The 15,111-nt window shown below is 49.2% G+C and overlaps 2 protein-coding genes, 1 long non-coding RNA gene and 6 other non-coding genes across 11 annotated transcripts; 7 read left to right on the top strand and 2 right to left on the bottom strand.

Annotated features, from left to right (window-relative positions):
* The first annotated feature begins 2,203 nt into the window (after positions 1-2,203).
* Positions 2,204-6,099, top strand: LOC112272052. Its single transcript, XR_002965746.1, has 2 exons — positions 2,204-5,429; positions 5,513-6,099. It is a non-coding gene; the product is annotated as an uncharacterized LOC112272052 (long non-coding RNA).
* On the top strand, positions 2,327-2,426 carry LOC112272099. The gene has a single exon (XR_002965795.1). It is a non-coding gene; the product is annotated as a small nucleolar RNA R11/Z151 (small nucleolar RNA).
* LOC112272098 lies at positions 2,513-2,612 on the top strand. The gene has a single exon (XR_002965794.1). It is a non-coding gene; the product is annotated as a small nucleolar RNA R11/Z151 (small nucleolar RNA).
* Positions 2,668-2,762, top strand: LOC112272100. The gene has a single exon (XR_002965796.1). It is a non-coding gene; the product is annotated as a small nucleolar RNA Z152/R70/R12 (small nucleolar RNA).
* Positions 2,812-2,996, top strand: LOC112272091. The gene has a single exon (XR_002965788.1). It is a non-coding gene; the product is annotated as a small nucleolar RNA Z112 (small nucleolar RNA).
* Positions 3,055-3,202, top strand: LOC112272120. Its single transcript, XR_002965816.1, has one exon. It is a non-coding gene; the product is annotated as a small nucleolar RNA snoR2/U65 (small nucleolar RNA).
* Positions 3,271-3,391, top strand: LOC112272145. Its single transcript, XR_002965840.1, has one exon. It is a non-coding gene; the product is annotated as a small nucleolar RNA SNORD14 (small nucleolar RNA).
* A 12-nt stretch (positions 6,100-6,111) lies between the features above and the next one.
* On the bottom strand, positions 6,112-14,487 carry LOC112272051. Of its 3 annotated transcripts, none has more exons than XM_024462629.1 (2): positions 13,833-14,487; positions 6,112-7,818 (listed from the first exon to the last, which is right to left on the bottom strand). In XM_024462629.1, the coding sequence occupies exon 2, from the start codon at positions 6,902-6,904 to the stop codon at positions 6,242-6,244; it is 663 nt and encodes a 220-aa protein (XP_024318397.1). In that variant the 5' UTR covers positions 6,905-7,818; positions 13,833-14,487; the 3' UTR covers positions 6,112-6,241. The 3 variants fall into 3 exon arrangements, with proteins under 3 accessions (XP_024318397.1, XP_024318396.1, XP_024318398.1); XM_024462628.1 differs by lacking the exon at positions 13,833-14,487 and adding an exon at positions 7,947-9,728; XM_024462630.1 differs by lacking the exon at positions 13,833-14,487 and adding an exon at positions 9,411-9,728.
* Positions 8,642-9,605, bottom strand: LOC104583965 (skin secretory protein xP2). The gene is made up of 2 exons (XM_010238014.1): positions 9,392-9,605; positions 8,642-9,039 (listed from the first exon to the last, which is right to left on the bottom strand). Exons 1-2 carry the CDS (start codon positions 9,603-9,605, stop codon positions 8,642-8,644), a joined length of 612 nt encoding a protein of 203 aa, XP_010236316.1.
* Positions 14,488-15,111: the final 624 nt, after the last annotated feature.

Here is a 15,111-nt window from a genome sequence, read left to right as displayed (position 1 = left end):
TCTAAGGACATGCCAAGATCTCCTTCTCCAGGGCATGGACACAGATTGCCTTAAGGATGACTGCTCCCTCCATGTTGCGCAACACCATGCCTTCCCAAGTTCCCATGCTTACCGAGGAAGTGGACACGAACGAACCGTTGGCATTCGAGTTCACCAAACTGGCAAACTCCAACCGTAACGACTAAGGGTGAATCGAAGTGGATAAATTGACCCATTAAATTATAGAAGAACACACTAAGGGTCGCTTTGGATTACATGAACACATGAGTAGGAAAACAAAACGATACAATTAAATTATTGATCGAAGCGGAGAACGAACAAGATGGCAGACGACCATGACGGAGGCGAGAAGAGGCGGCACTTGGGCAGGGGTGGAGGTTTCTGAGCACATGATGGCAATGGTTAAGGGTGAATTAGAGTGGAGAAATTGATCCATTAAATTATGGATCGAAACACACTTGCTAGGACATCTGATTGAAAAGTGTCTACTACCATCAAGATCAACGTTTTTATTGGACATATACTACTTTCCTAAGTAACCACGACAAATATTTAGAAACGGAGGGAGTAGATAGCAAATGTATGTAAAAGAGCTTGTCCTCCTGCAAAAAGAAACACAAAGAGCTTGTGAACAAAATGCAGCATGGGAAACTTAAGGCAAAAACTACCTCTCATGTACATTCTATTGGTTGCTTGGCAGAAAATCACTTAAAAATGCAAAGGGTTATGACATTAAAAAACTAGAATATGTGGTGATTTTATGAAAACACGGACATTTTCTGTGTGTGTTGATCAAATGGGGAAAATGACGGTGTACCGAAAAAATCAAGGAAGTGTAGCAAATTATTTTTTGCTCAAAACATTTTTTAGAATAGCTCAAAACATTTCTAAGGAGCGAACGTTCGCTTTCTATCCTTCTACAGTGAAAGCCTTGCTAATCGTCCAATCGGAAAGAAGTGGCAAGAATCGCGCCATGTTCTGCGAGCAACTTTAGTGAAGTGGCAGTGACAATTTGCCCCAAGTAAGTGGCAACTTTAGTTATGTGGACGTCACCGACGGAGCTATGTGTAGCTCAGGAGGGCAGTGAAAAACTTAGGGACATATATATATATATATATATATAGAGTGGCGCTATTTGACTCCCTGGTATTCTGCACCCGCGCCAGGTTTGCTGGAGCGACCGCCCCGCACCGCGCCACACGACCCCGCCACACGGACCATGAATATTAATCTGCATGCGACGTAACAAATTTACGTCGAGGAGTAGTAGCACCGAGCGCACGTCTCGTCTCGGTATCTGCATGCGACGTAACAAATTTACGCCGGAGTAGTAGCAGCGAGCGCACGTTTGAGGCAGCAGCAGCGAGCTCACGTCTCGTTCGGTATCTGCATGCACCGTAATAAGTTTACGTTGAGGCAGCAGGGGGCATAATTTGTGAGGAGTGTCCACTGTGTTTGGATGAGACATAAGAAAGTTACGTTGCAGCTTATAACAACGTAGGATGCTAGTCAGCTAGTACGACCTTAAATTACGGCAAGCGATCGAGTGGTTCAGAAGGCTCTGTTGCTTGGTCACGTTGATTCATAAATCATCGGATTGCTATTTTTTGAGTGGTTAAAAAAATTACGTCGCTGGGGCGCTCGCTCGGTCGGGTGGCCAGGTTGGTCCGGTCGTCCGGCTAGTCAGAATGACCAGGGTGAAGAATAGTTATTCTACACCCTGGGTATCTAATAGAGTTTCTATATATATATATATATATATATATATATAAGAAAATAGAGTTTATTGCTCCCAAATATATTCTTAATTAATGTTTCTTCCTCCCCTAGCGGACTCCGTCACTGATGGGCGTGACAACTCTAGTCTGCACTGGTGGCAACTATAATTATGTGAGTGTGTGAATGGCAACATTATTCCTTCGTCCCGTAAAACTAGGGAGCGAACGTTCACTTCATATGTGTTCCTGAACTTTTATTGGCAGTTCATTTTGCCCTTTTTTTTAGAATTGGCAGTTCAAATTTGTTTTTTTAGAGAGGAGGCCGTTCATTTTGCTTGTTACGGCCCAAACAGTTTTGGCCATGACCCAAATGGGCCTGCGGCCCCGCGCCACGAAGAGATCCGTTTATTTGCCACGGCCCAAGAAGAAACCCTAGCTCCATGTAGCTCCTATATATACTGCCCGAAGGATACATCACTCACAAACCCTAGCCGCAATCTGCGAAGGGTTCCTTCGCTCAGCCTGGTATCAATTACTGCATCTCTCTTAGGATATCTTCTTTAATTGTTTGCTGCGTGTTTCGTTGGGAACCTTTGATTGGATTGGGATTGCTCGTGATGATTCAGGTCCGAGAGGATCTTAGCGGATTTCGGTGAGGCGGATTCTTTCGCCGTTGATCGATTCATGTTGTTACACACGCTGAAGCTCTTCTCCGTTTCGATTCCCGATTCCTCTATTCTCGTGTTCCTTTTGCATCTGTGAAATTTCTTTGGTGTGCTGAGATCGAAGTAGATTGGCTGGTGATGATTCAGATCCGAGAGGGTCTTAGCGGATTTCGGTGAGGCGGATTCGTTCGCCGTTGATCGATTCATGTTGTTACACACACTGAAGCCTTTTCTTTTCTCTTAGCTATCTATATTTTTCTTTTCTCGTGAAATCTGTATTCTGCGATGCGATGATGATTCATATAGGTTTTTTTGCAGTGGTGGCATCTGTCACCGTGAGCTTTCAAACCAAAATCGACTTCTCTTTCCACTGAGCATTGCGCTACTCCAATTTCTTCATTTTATTTGCTTAATTAGTCCTTCGATTTGTCTCGGTGAAGAGCTCTTGACCATAGGAAGTGCCGTATGACACTGTAAACAGCAGCTGCTTCTATGCCGCTTCAAGTGTCCGTCCTTCGATCATAACCTCTGTGGTTTGGTCTGGGCTGGAAATTCACATTTGCACCGGCTTGATTCAGCTGTGTGCGTGATTTTAAACGGGTCTCTGAGGGATTTCTGCAATGTCTTTCTCGCTTTTGCAGTTTATTCGAATCAGATTTTTGTGATTTTTGGGCCCGATGCCACGTCTCCGATAGCTTCTAGCATTGACCGGAGATGCTACATTGGGCCGAGAAAGAGTTGCAAGACGTTTCACATTTTGATAGGAACCTGTGGCTGTTATTCAGTCGGTACACAGAGCCGGTTGTTGTGATTATATTTGCTCTTCGACATAGCTTTTAGATGTCGCATGTGTTTAGCTTTTAGATGTCGTATGTGTTTGTTGATGTGGGCGATGATGATAAATCTAAGGCTTGTTTCTCAAAACATTCGCAGTTGCCGCCTAAGAGCTTTCGCCCTGCCAGGCTTGAGAGCTAATGCTGCTAATTCCTTCCTTGGATGTCTGAGCCATGTTTTGACATTACGCCTCGTCAGTCTTTTTTTGTGTGGTTATATGATTCTTGATTTTATCAAATTTGTTACTGGGCTTGAGAGCTAATGCTGCTAATTCCTTCCTTGTGTCTGAGCCATGTTTTGGCATTTCGCCAGTCTTTTTTTTGTGTGTTATATGATTCTGGATTCAGAAGAAAAGATCTACTCCCTCTATCCTGTATTATTACTTAAATTTGCCTAAATATGGATGTATCTATTCTTAAAATGTGTCTAGAATACAAGTGACGTAGATACATATAATATTTTTACAATAATTTAGTATCGGAGTGAGTACATAATTGGTGGCATAGGCTGCCGTGTCAAGAATTCAACTTAAACCGATGCGGTGTACAGTTCTGATATCCTGAAAGAACCATTGTATCGATCAGGATCAGGAAAACTTGAAAATTTGCGAAGCCCTGCGGTCGGGAGGTTCCTCTGAGAAAGAGAGGAAACAGCAGAAATATTCCTGCGCAGAAGTTTCTGGCATAAACATAACGGCCTTCTGTGGAAGACTTTAATTTACGCATGGTGCCGACCAATGGAAATAGTTCTGGGTTTTGTAGGAAAAGAATCGAGAAAATTAATTTACGCAGCGAGTCCCCACCATCCCACCATCTCATATGAAACGACTCAAATTTGGCCTTCTATCCCTGTGAAATGGCTCAAATTTGTCTAAGGGCCTATCCGTTTTGTGGGCATTTTGAAGGATTTTTAGAGGAATCTGAACCGCAGGGTATTTTCCTATAGGCAGCATTTGGTATACATGATACGGGATAGCACGTTCGTGACTCGTGAGGATAATAAGCCTGGCCGGATTCGCCACCATACGATGCCTTTTTTTTAATTGCTGCGTCAAAATTAGAGCTAGTTCAAAGCGTGTACATGGCTAAACAGAAAAAGCCTCTCCTAAAGATTGTCACTGATTTGAATTAGAGCTAGTTCAAAGCAGCTAGTTCAAAACCGTGTACATTGTCACTGATTTGAATTAGAGCTAGTTCAAAGCCGTGTACAGGCTAAACAGAAAAAGGTCAGAGAATGAGTAAATAGTTGGGCTTGTTTCGGTAATGCCATGAGAATAGGCCCGCAACTCTCCAGCAGCTATGGCTCATGAACCAAACCGGGCATCGGTGGTGGACTCAGATTTTCGATCAGTATTGGAGTAAGCAAAATTACTGTATTTTTTTTATAGTTTTTACAACTGAAATAAAATTTCAAAGCCCAATCATCTAGCTGGGTCCGCCATTGGCTGAAACGTCTCTCGCCAGCTAGTGTTTTGAGGCGCTGTTCTTAGGGTGAACGTTTTTTTTTACAGCTTTGTCACGGTGAAGTTTTTTTTACCCGAAACCCTCTCAGGGCGAGTTAATTAAAAAGTCCCTTTTGTTTTTTCCTGAGCGAGGCCTTAATGGGCTGGAACGCTCAAGTGGCCCGTCCAGAAGCTGTCAGGCCGGGCATTTTGCGCGTCAGAGATGCATGTAATAAAAAATTATTTGACATGTAATAAAAAATTATTTAATATGTGATGGAAGTAGTAGAAATTAGGAAGTACATGTTACTCTTAAGTAGCACGCAGCCAATAACCACTGGAATGCGCCCCCTCGCTTCAACTTTGATTGTTGTTCGTCGTGTATAAATACGGGTGGGCAGAACACGTACTCCCTCGCTTCAACTTATTGCAAAGTTTTACTAAAACCACGGCAACATATATACACTGATCCAACTGATTGCAAACTCACGTTTACTCAGTTCAAGAGATGACACGGCTGTATCATGCGGAAACAGTTGTGCTGCTGGACGGCCACGACAACCAGTCATTGATCAGCGATGCTCTCATGTCACGTACGTTCCTTAGCGCGGCAACACGAGTACACCATGTACGTGACGAGAGCAAGATCATCGTGGTGACCAAGGAAATCAGGAACCTCACCATGCCCGGTGACGGGATCGACGCCACGGTCATCTCAGGCAGCCGGAGCAACCCTGACGGTCCGGGAACCGTTTGAGACGCTGACACTGAGTAAGCCGACTTCCTTCTTTCGTTTTGCATGCAGCTCTTCTTATTAATAGCCTATGGTATTAATTACCTTTCGATACCTGCAGCTGTATATCATTGTATGGTCAGGAATTCATCTCGCCCGAGAACGTGACAATCGAAAACGCTGTCGGTGCTGCCAAGAACCAGGCTCTACTTAGCTTTCAAATGTTAATGACCGACATGTCCCTGCTGCCATTCGGGCGACACCGTCTCCATCGCTCGCACTGTAGATTTCATCTTCGGCGATGCGACGACCATCCTCCAAAGGTGTGACATCGTCACCCGGCTGCCCCTCCACGGGCAAAGTAACAACATCACGGCTCGAAGCCGTGAAAAGGTTGAGGATGCATCCGGCTTTGTGTTCCTATTCTGCAACGCCGTCTTGTCTAACGACCTCGCCGACGTCAACACATACCTCGGCCGTTGCTGGAGGACCTCGCCGACGTCAACACATCCCAGCCACCCTTGGAGGCCATTGGTGCGAGTTGTGTTCATGGAATGCAACATGTCCATAACTGTAACTCCCAAGCAGTGGCTCGAGTGGAACGGCAGCCCCGATGTCAATCGGTTCTTCTAATTTGGTGCCCCCTGGATTAAAAAGGTCAACCGTTGGACGAAGTGTATTTTAGCTAATAAAAATTCTCATTTACTAGCTCGAGAGCAATTTGATGCCAGCGCGCGCAGCCGAAATTTCCATTTACCAGCTCGAGAGCAATTTGATGCCACAAATTTAGCAACCATTCAATGTCGATGGACTGTAAAAGTTCTCATCTACGAACGAAAGAACCGGAGAATCAAACTTGATTTTTGGACCCAGCTAGCATGGCGATGACGGATGCCAAGTCAGACAGGTTCTTGGCATCGTCGTTTTCCTTCATTATCGGGTCCCCCTTGGGGCTCGCCTCGAACAATAGCAGATCACAATCCAACTGGGGCTTGGGGGAAGCATATAGGAGCATTTCGGACGCCGCGGCCGCCAACGTCTTGCTCATGTCCTTGTAGGTGCTCCGGCAATGAGAGAGGTTGTCGAGGAGGCCGTTGAGCACGAGCAGCGTCGACGAGACGTTGGTCGCGGTGAGGTTCGCCGCGACGATGGCCAGCGCACGGGCATCCTTGGCGGTGCCGGCCGCCGGGTCCGCCGCGAGCGCGCCCACGCAGAAGCCGTAGTCCGCGTGCCTCGTGAAGTTTGACAGCCCAGCGCATGCCTTCGTGATGGCCGCCGATGGCGCGGCGAGGGGCGTAGCGTGCAACGCCTCCATGGTGATGCCGTACGCCGTGTAGGACAGGGACCCGGCGTCGCGGTTCTCCTTTCTCATCGGGTTCTTCTTGGCGCTCCCCTTGGACAAGGCCGAGTCACACATGCCGGGCTCGGCAGCGGCACGGGAGAATTTGCCAGCCGCCGCCTTAGCGTGTCCAGCGCGGATGTCCTCTAGCGCCGTCGTCACCGTGTAGTTCATCCTGCCATAGTTGCCCCGGCACCTCGCGATGTTGTAGACAAGGTTCTCCAGCACCAGCACCGTCGAGGCGTCGACTTGACGTTGTCTAGCGCAAGCTTCGTGGCGACGACGGCAGCGCGCGGGTGCTGTTGGCGGCCGCCATCAGCACGTCCACGCAGTAGTCGTAGCCAATGGACGTGGTGAAGTTGGACGCTCTGGCGCACGTCTTGGAGATGATGGCCGATGGAGCGCTCGTGGCGCCTTCACCCGCCGCGAGGTGGAGGAGAAAGAAGAGGAATACTAAGGCCAACTGTTGCGTCGCCATCCTCATGGTCACCGTGTCATCGACCGGCCGGCTGCGTGTATTTATGCCTGATGAGAAGAAACGGCCGGATCAGCAACTACTGGAAAGAAATTAATACTTACCCGCAAAGAAAAGGAGTGAAATTAATACTTCCCCGAAAAAAAAAGGAAAGAAATTAATACTCCACTAATTTACAGGGGAGAGTGAGTAATTTTTTCTCTCGAAACAATAGGCTCCTTCAGTCGATTTCTATTACACTCTGTTTGGATGTTGGAATTGAGGCGTAGAATCGGGAATTGGTATTGGCCTGCCTCAATTCCGTTGTTTGGAAGTCAATCGAATTGCCGTCTGGAATCGTGGTCCAATACAGAGTTATAACAAAAGGTAACAAAAGAAATCCAGACCAACAACATCAGTTCAGGTCAAGCTATTACAGAACTCTGGATATCACCCAAGAGCTTTAACAGCTAACGACGCAAAATAACCGACACAATCCTTTCTTTCGACGCAATCAAACACATGCAATTCCTCTATTCACTGGCGCCCATTCTTGCCGCCTTGAGAATACTTCCATCATGACTTGTTTAATCTTCGCGCTCCATGCCTCAAGGCTTCTTCTGCTTATTTCGATCTGCAACATGGCCAAAAAGTTCAGATTGCTGCACAAGCTGAAAATAATCATCGAAGCATCATGCGGGAATTGCTGCCTAAAACATGCATTGTTCACTGCTACGAAAACTTTTACTGCTGCAAACTCACCCCTGACGCTGTAATAAAAAGCACCGGGCCAGATGCACACCTGTGACACGTCTTATAAAGCGTGTCAAAGGTAGCAACTGGGAGGACGTGGCAATAAACAAATCTGACATTCCGTCGCAAGAAAGCGTCAGATAAGTTTTGTACACCTCTAACGCGTGCGCACTGTTGACGCTTGTTTACTTGCGACACGTCAGTAGAGTGTTTCACAGCTCTGACACTTGGTACCATAGAAGTGTCAGTGGTTTAGTTTGGAAGACCTCTGACACTTGTTGGAAGCAAAGCGTCAGGGTCATTATGCTGCTGCACTGACTACATTTTATTATGTGACTTGCGTGCGTCAGAGGTCAAATGCACTGGACGATGAGCATATGTAAAACACTCTAAAATGTATTGTCAAACTTATAAAATAAATAAATATATATAGTTAGAGTAAATTTCATAAAATTACAGGTTTTGGGGCTAGGGTTTCACGGAGACACAAGTTTTGGGATTTGCAACAGAAAACCACAGTTTTTGGGCCTAATTGTTTCAGAAAACCCAAATCACCCGGATTAGACACTTTGACAGCGAAACCGACAGATATGGCCCACTAGTAAGTCGCCACGTCAGACGATCTCTCTTTTCCCCAACCCCTCATCTTAGTTTGTATTTACATCCAACTCCAAATCACATCTAAAAAAACAAAAAAATCCACGTCAGACGGTCTCCAGCAGCGGGCTGGGGCAGGCGAAGGCGGGCCGGGACTGGGGCGAGTCGCCGTCGGCGGGCGGGGGCAGGCGGAGGCGCGCCGGGCAAGGGTGGGGCGCCGGCGCGTGGCCGGTCTCCGGCGGGGACAGGCGGAGGCAGCACGAGGGCAAGGGCGCAGGGCAGGTGCGCGGGGCGGGGGCAGGGGCGCGACCGGTCTCTGGCAGGGGCAGGCGGAGGCGGCGCGAGGGCAACGGCGCGTGGCGGGGGCAGAGGCGCGGCCGGGCTCCGGCGGGGGAAAGCGGCACGAGGGCAAGGGCGCGGGGCTGGGGCAGGGGGAGGCTAGGCCGCGTACGACGTGCCCGAAGCAACGGGATCCTTGGATCATGGCGACCAGGATGAGGCTGGGCTTGGATGCGGCCACGAGGATGGGGAGTACGTCAAGTGGCAGAGAGGAAGGAGTAGGGATAAGTTTGTGAATACAGAGAAGACGAGGGGGCTATAGGAATATAGGATAGACAAAAACTACCAGCATGGCGACTTACTAGTGGACCATGTCCGTCGGTTTCGCTGTCAAAGTGTCTAATACGGGTGATTTGGGTTTCTGAAACAATTAGGCTCAAAACCTGTGATTTTTTGTTGCAAACCCTAAAACTTGTGTCTCCGTGAAATCCTAGCCCCAAAACTTGTGTCTCAGTTGTTAGCGAATAATCACGAAACTGACAAAGGGGTCCAGTGATTGGGCCAACGTGGCAACTGACTTTGCTCGAGAGGTCCGACCTGGCGTGGCGTCTTCCCCACAATGATCTTTATCCCATCTCCAGTACTGCAGTTGCTGCTCTTCACATCCAGTCCGGCGAGCTCCCACTGCACAGCCCCACGCCCATCCTTCTTCCTCGCCTCCGACGTGATGTGCCGCCTCAGCCCGTGCCGGCCCTCTGCCTTGGAGCGGTCCTGCCCCGAGCCTCTAGCCATGACGCCCCCGAGTTTTGATCTGCCCACGCGGTGGCGCGTGTCCGCCGCGCATCCACGACTCCAGTGCGGCCTGCACGGCGGGGCTCCCTCCGCCGGCGTCGTGGAAGACGAAGTGCGAGCGCGGACCGGGGCAGGGGAGAATGTGCAGTTCAACGTCCGCGCGGGGGCGGGTGGGGGGGGGGTCCCCGCGAGCGTGCGGAGCCAGGAAACAACGTGGCAGCGACGGGGATGCGCTGCAACGCGGTTGCGGAGGCGGCGCGCGAGGAGAAAGAGGAGAAAGAAGATGAGTGCAGACGGTTGGGAGTCGGCGAGGAGCTCGAAGACGGGGCCGGCGTGGCGGTCCTAGCAGCCTGGTCGATGAGGCCGTGGAAGCGCGGGGGTGGCAGCTCCAAGCTTGATGACGCCTGGACGGAGCTCGAGAAGACGGCCGCAAGGCGGACGTGGTTCCGGCGCGCGGGAGATCCATTAGAGGGCGGCGTTGGGTGAGGGCTCGCAGAGGCTGCGTGCAGCGAGGACGCAGCAGTGCGTGTGCGCCCCCTATTCCCCGCAAAGACGAATTTCGAGAGATGGAGAGAGAGAGATCCGGTCTGGTTGGGAGGAAGGGTAAAGCTATAGCAAGCTTGCTTGGAGGGAGGAAGACGGGGAAAGAGAGGAGGGAGGCGTGCTTAGCTTAGCTAGCTATCAATCCGTCCGGCCCCTTTGCACTACAGCGATGGTACTGCTATAGCTGATTGGTGGGGGCTGCGGACTTTGAGCTGATGGGGGGGAGTTCCTGCGCGCGTCGATAGCTAGCTATAGCTGGTGGATGGAGGCTGCCGGAATTGGAGAAGAAGGTTGCGGCTCACAGTGTCCACGCAGTCGCAGAGTGGAGGAATCTGTAGGGCGCCATGATGGCAAGCCGCACTAGTCCGACAGTGGGCGCTTCCTGTCAGTTACGAGGTTATTCCTTAGCAATCATGCATTTAGTGTAATATGGTGATTTTTAGTGAAAAAAACGTAAACCGGTACCAATCTGCAACCTTAGCCACTAACGTGGTGGTTTTCTGTATTTTACTCTATTCTGCAACCTGCCCTTCCCGCCCAAACAACCCACTATTTCCCTCCGCGCGCGCGACAGTGCATTTTGCACCATGTCGGCACTGCATTTTGCACCGCGTCTGTAGTGCATTTGTCTGTGCACCGGCGCGTCGCAGGCAGTGCACTCCGAATTCAACGACGAATCACGCCGCCACGTCGCCGCCGGTGCGCCGCCATCCCTCCCGCGCCGCCGGTGCGTCGGGATCCGCCTCCGCTCGGTCGCCTAATGGTTGTGCTCGCGGCCTATAGGAGAGTGGTTGCAGAATTATAACTACTCTCTCTCTCTCTCTCAATCTATAGGAAAATGGTGTGATACTCCTAGGAGTACGTAGTCCTTGCCATTGGCTACAGTTGATTTCAATCCGACGTCAAAATACTTCCGAGCCAACCATACCGGGTTGAAGTGGAGGACCCTTTAAGTTTTGTACCGAAAATAAATATTTGAGCCCATCCAGATAATGCACATAAACAATCTATGCCTTTGCAGGGCCTTTTAATAAAACAACCCAGCGCGTGGCAGCATTATGCAGCATCGCCGTCGTCGTCGTCGCCGGTGTCCTCAACGGCGGTGGTGGAGTCGGAGTCGTCGTTCGCGTGCATGGCGTCGACAGTGGCCCAGTACTCCCTCACGGCCGCCCTTCCCTGCTCCTTCACAACGTTAGTACGCTTTGAGTTGAGGAGCACGGTCTGGTACTCCCATTCCTTCCGCGCCTCCGCCGCCTCTGGACCACACTCGATGGCGTAACCTTCCGCCTAGGAATCGTGCCTCGTGGCGACCATTTGTTGTCGGTCGCCTGCACGAGCACGTTGCTCGCATGTGTCTAGGAGCTTTGACACTCGGAGGACGTGCTGGAGCTTGGCGTTGTTCTCGTCGTCGTCGTCGCTGTGGCGGCACTGGCGAGGCGAGGAAGACAGCCGCGCGTGCCTGCGACTTAGGGATGAGGACGGGATGTCATCCTTGTGCCGGGGCCGCTTTGGTGGCGGTGAGCGGTGGCGAAGTCCGGACGAGCTCATTGCAGCGTTGACCGGCGGCAGAGGCGAGGAGGACAGCGACGCGTGCCCACGGCCGGTGGCGGACGGTGGAGTTGAGGATGGCGCGTGCACGGCAACCCGTCGAGCTCTCGGCCGGGTCGACGCGGTTCTTGCCCTTGTCCTTGGCCATTGGCACCGAAAGATCGGGCTTAGAGGCGAGCTAGAGAGAGTGGGGGTAAGAGGAGAGAGCTATAGGAGAGATGTGATCAGTAATGTTCGTCTGCAAGTACGGGCCGGAAAAATATATAGCCACGTACGGAGATAGTAGTGGGAAGAGGAAGCAGCCAGGAAGAGGAAGCATCAGTTAGTGGGAACGTGCGCGAACATTGCACACGAAACCAATCTATCGACATCAAGGGCGGAGGCAGGAGAAAAATATAAGGAGGGCCAAAATGGAAGGATGATTTATTAGGAAGGGCCAAAGCATAAGAATATGAAGCTCATGATGAAATTGTAAAGATTATGCAGGAACTGAAGTAGAAATACGAAATCATAGGGGGGCCAGGGCCAGGGCCAGCATGGTCCCTGCCTCCGCCACTGATCGACATACCTTTGACGTTTGCAACCTCAAACAGCGTTAGAGGTGTAAGTGCTCCGTTTTTATTCGAGCAGGAAACCAAGAGCCTGCATAACTGACACGTTCGTTCAACAGAACTTCACATATGTAAACGCTCGTGAAAGTCGTTTATCAGTTAATCGGGGAATGCGAATAGTTTTTATACCTCTGGTGTTTGCTCCCGCCTGAATTGGCCAGCAGTATGCTCAACCTGGAGAGTGAATACTCCCTCCGTCACAGTTTACACGGCGCATCTCCAAAATTTCTACGATCTAGGTAGCCAGTGATTGGCTGAAGTTCCGTTTGCGCACGACGCAAAATAAGCAGCGTTTGTTAGGCCCATTAAAACCTTGCGTCTAATTAAACGTAATTTGGTCCATGAAACGAGCAGTTTCCGTGCATGCATAGGTGGAGACCGAAACAACTGGATCGATCAAAACTTCCTCTTCCGAGAAAATCCCGTGAGCAGGGGCAGAGCTAGAAAAAACAAGACCCTGGTGCACTCTTCGTAGTGGTACCTGGTGCACCAGCTAATATGAGGCATAATTACTGGTAAAAACTATTTTGGACCCTGGTGCCTGTGCACCAGGGAAGCTCTGAGTAGCTACGCCCCTGCCCGCGAGGTTTACGTCAAAATTTTCCCTGCCGCAATCTTTCGCTCCAAAACCCAAAAAATTGGCCTTAAAAGCTCCCGCGATTCTCCCCGTTCCAAAATCCAAAATTTTCGCTGAAATTCTCGCGGCAATTCTCCTCCTTTTATAGGCATGGAGATCGGCAGAGGAACACACCTCGCACATCCTACCTCCTCCCTCTCGATTCCATGGCGCCGCCGAATGAGGAAGAAGATCGACGGCCTCCTCCTCTTGGCCTGCGAGGGCTTTCACAGGTAGCCTTCCAACCAAGATCGCTGGCCACCAGAGGACTTCCTCCCCTTGGTCTTGCCGGACGCGGCGCCCTGCCCTCCTTCTCCATCGGCATGGCTGGAAGCGAGCGGGTGGCCCTTCCAACCCAGATCGGCGGCCACTGGAGTACCCCCACTGCTATGTCGCGGACCACTGCACTCCTTCTCCATCGGCACTATAGATGTATGCAGATTGTATTCATAGATGCATGCGTTTTATGAACCCCTGTTCACACCGCATGTGTTCCCATATTACGTTCACACAGCCGAATAGAAAAAGGGAAGGAGATGAGAGATCGTGGCTGAAAAATGCTCCCATACTACTCCAATTGATGACTTATGCCTAGAAATCCACTGATTGTGACTGGATTTGGAGATGCACCCTGTAAACTGCGACGGAGTAATTGGAAATGCATTAACGGTTTTGCTATTTCTTAAGCGACTGAGAAATAACTATTTCTTAGTTGATGATAACAATCTTTTAATTCAATCATTGAGATTCGTGTAAGATTAATGTAGGTCCGATGGATAAGAAAATATTGATTGGATGGCTACGATTGTTGATTGAGAAATAACTATTTCTTAGGCGACTGAGAAATAGACGGTCGCTTAAACAGTGCCATTCATTATTTATTGTGAATAAATTCGGAACCAAACTCACGGAGATAGCAGAGCCAGAGCCAGAGCCAGACGCTGACGCCGAGCTCTTTAATGCCGGACGTGGTGAAGAGCGAGTTTCCGGCCGGCTGCTGCTCCGGCTCCGAGAGCTCGTCTTCAGGGGACGGCGAGGTGTCCTCCTCGACGGACTCCTCCGTCGTCGTCCCGGAGATGCAGCTCCTGGATTTCTTGGAGGCTCCGTGGGACGAGTCCGAGAGCTCTATACCCGTCGGTCGAGATCGATTGGGACATCATCCTTTCCTGAATCGTTCCTGCCTGATAGATATGTACGGCGGTTCTCCGTGCCTGATTCGTAGCTCATAGTGTTCAGCGTTGCTTTTCATTAGGCTCTTTCTTGGATAGGTTGTGGGGTTGATCGTGTATTAATTAATGTGTTAGCATCGTCCCCTGGTCTGCTTGGGTTCTTGAATGTCATTACCAGGAAGGAAGTTTCGGTACTTTGGTTTGTGGAAATTATTGGTCCGCTTCGAAAGGTTTTAATTTGTATAGTTGGACTCTACATTATCCAATAAAGAATCACTTTGGCATATGAATAAATTGATCTTGGTGTTTGATCTGTACATTTCTTTTAGGATTTGCTAATTCTCGGTCGCCTGAGAATTGCTATTTCTCAGTCAACGGTGTCAACCGTCCGATCTTGTGCCAAGATCTGTGCTGAAGTTGTTCAAACACAGATAGAAAAGAGGAACAACTGTAAAAAAGCGCAATATCAGCTTGTTGGCCTGGTGATTAGTATGGTCGGCCATAGAACAGAGGTTGCAGGTTCAGTGCAGTGCATTTTTCCCGTGTTTTTTCTCCTGCTTTTTCTTTCTATTTTTTGTTTCTTATTTATAGCTTGCTTCGTTTTATTATTTATATTTCATATATTTCGTTTAGCTAGCTATGTTAATTGCAAGTAGTTGATGTGTTTTTTCAGGTCTCTATTTCTTTTAAGAACTGCACATTTCGAGTTTTTTTTGCAGTTGCAACATTAGTGTCTTTTCATAAATTACAAGAGAATTTTGTGTGTTGATATTTTGCAACCGCAACTTGGTTTAGTAATTTTTTAAGTGTATTTTTAGTGCTTTTTTTTGCAGTTGCAACTTAGTGTGTTTTTATAAACTACAAGCGAAATTGGTGTGCTGACTTTATGCAACTGCGACTTAGTTTAATAGTTTAGCTTAATTTTTGCAACCTGATGCTTTTATTGTTACAGGCGCAATTTGTTGAAGAGTTTTCGGCATTTGCGTATGAAGTTTTCCAAGTCGTGTGCTAAATTTTGC

This window comes from Brachypodium distachyon, chromosome 3, assembly GCF_000005505.3.
Source record: "Brachypodium distachyon strain Bd21 chromosome 3, Brachypodium_distachyon_v3.0, whole genome shotgun sequence".
Lineage (NCBI taxonomy): Eukaryota > Viridiplantae > Streptophyta > Magnoliopsida > Poales > Poaceae > Brachypodium > Brachypodium distachyon.
The sequence above is the reverse complement of the archived record's forward strand: the minus strand, read 5'-3'. Positions and strand labels throughout refer to the sequence as shown.

Coding starts and splice junctions, on each gene's coding strand:
- LOC112272051 (XM_024462629.1), bottom strand. CDS start 6,904: ATGAACTACACGGTGACGACGGCGCTAGAGGACATCCGCGCTGGACAC.
- LOC104583965 (XM_010238014.1), bottom strand. CDS start 9,605: ATGGCTAGAGGCTCGGGGCAGGACCGCTCCAAGGCAGAGGGCCGGCAC. Junction 9,040..9,391: donor GGTCGGACCTCTCGAGCAAA/GTCAGTTGCCAC, acceptor GCCGCATCCAAG/CCCAGCCTCATCCTGGTCGC.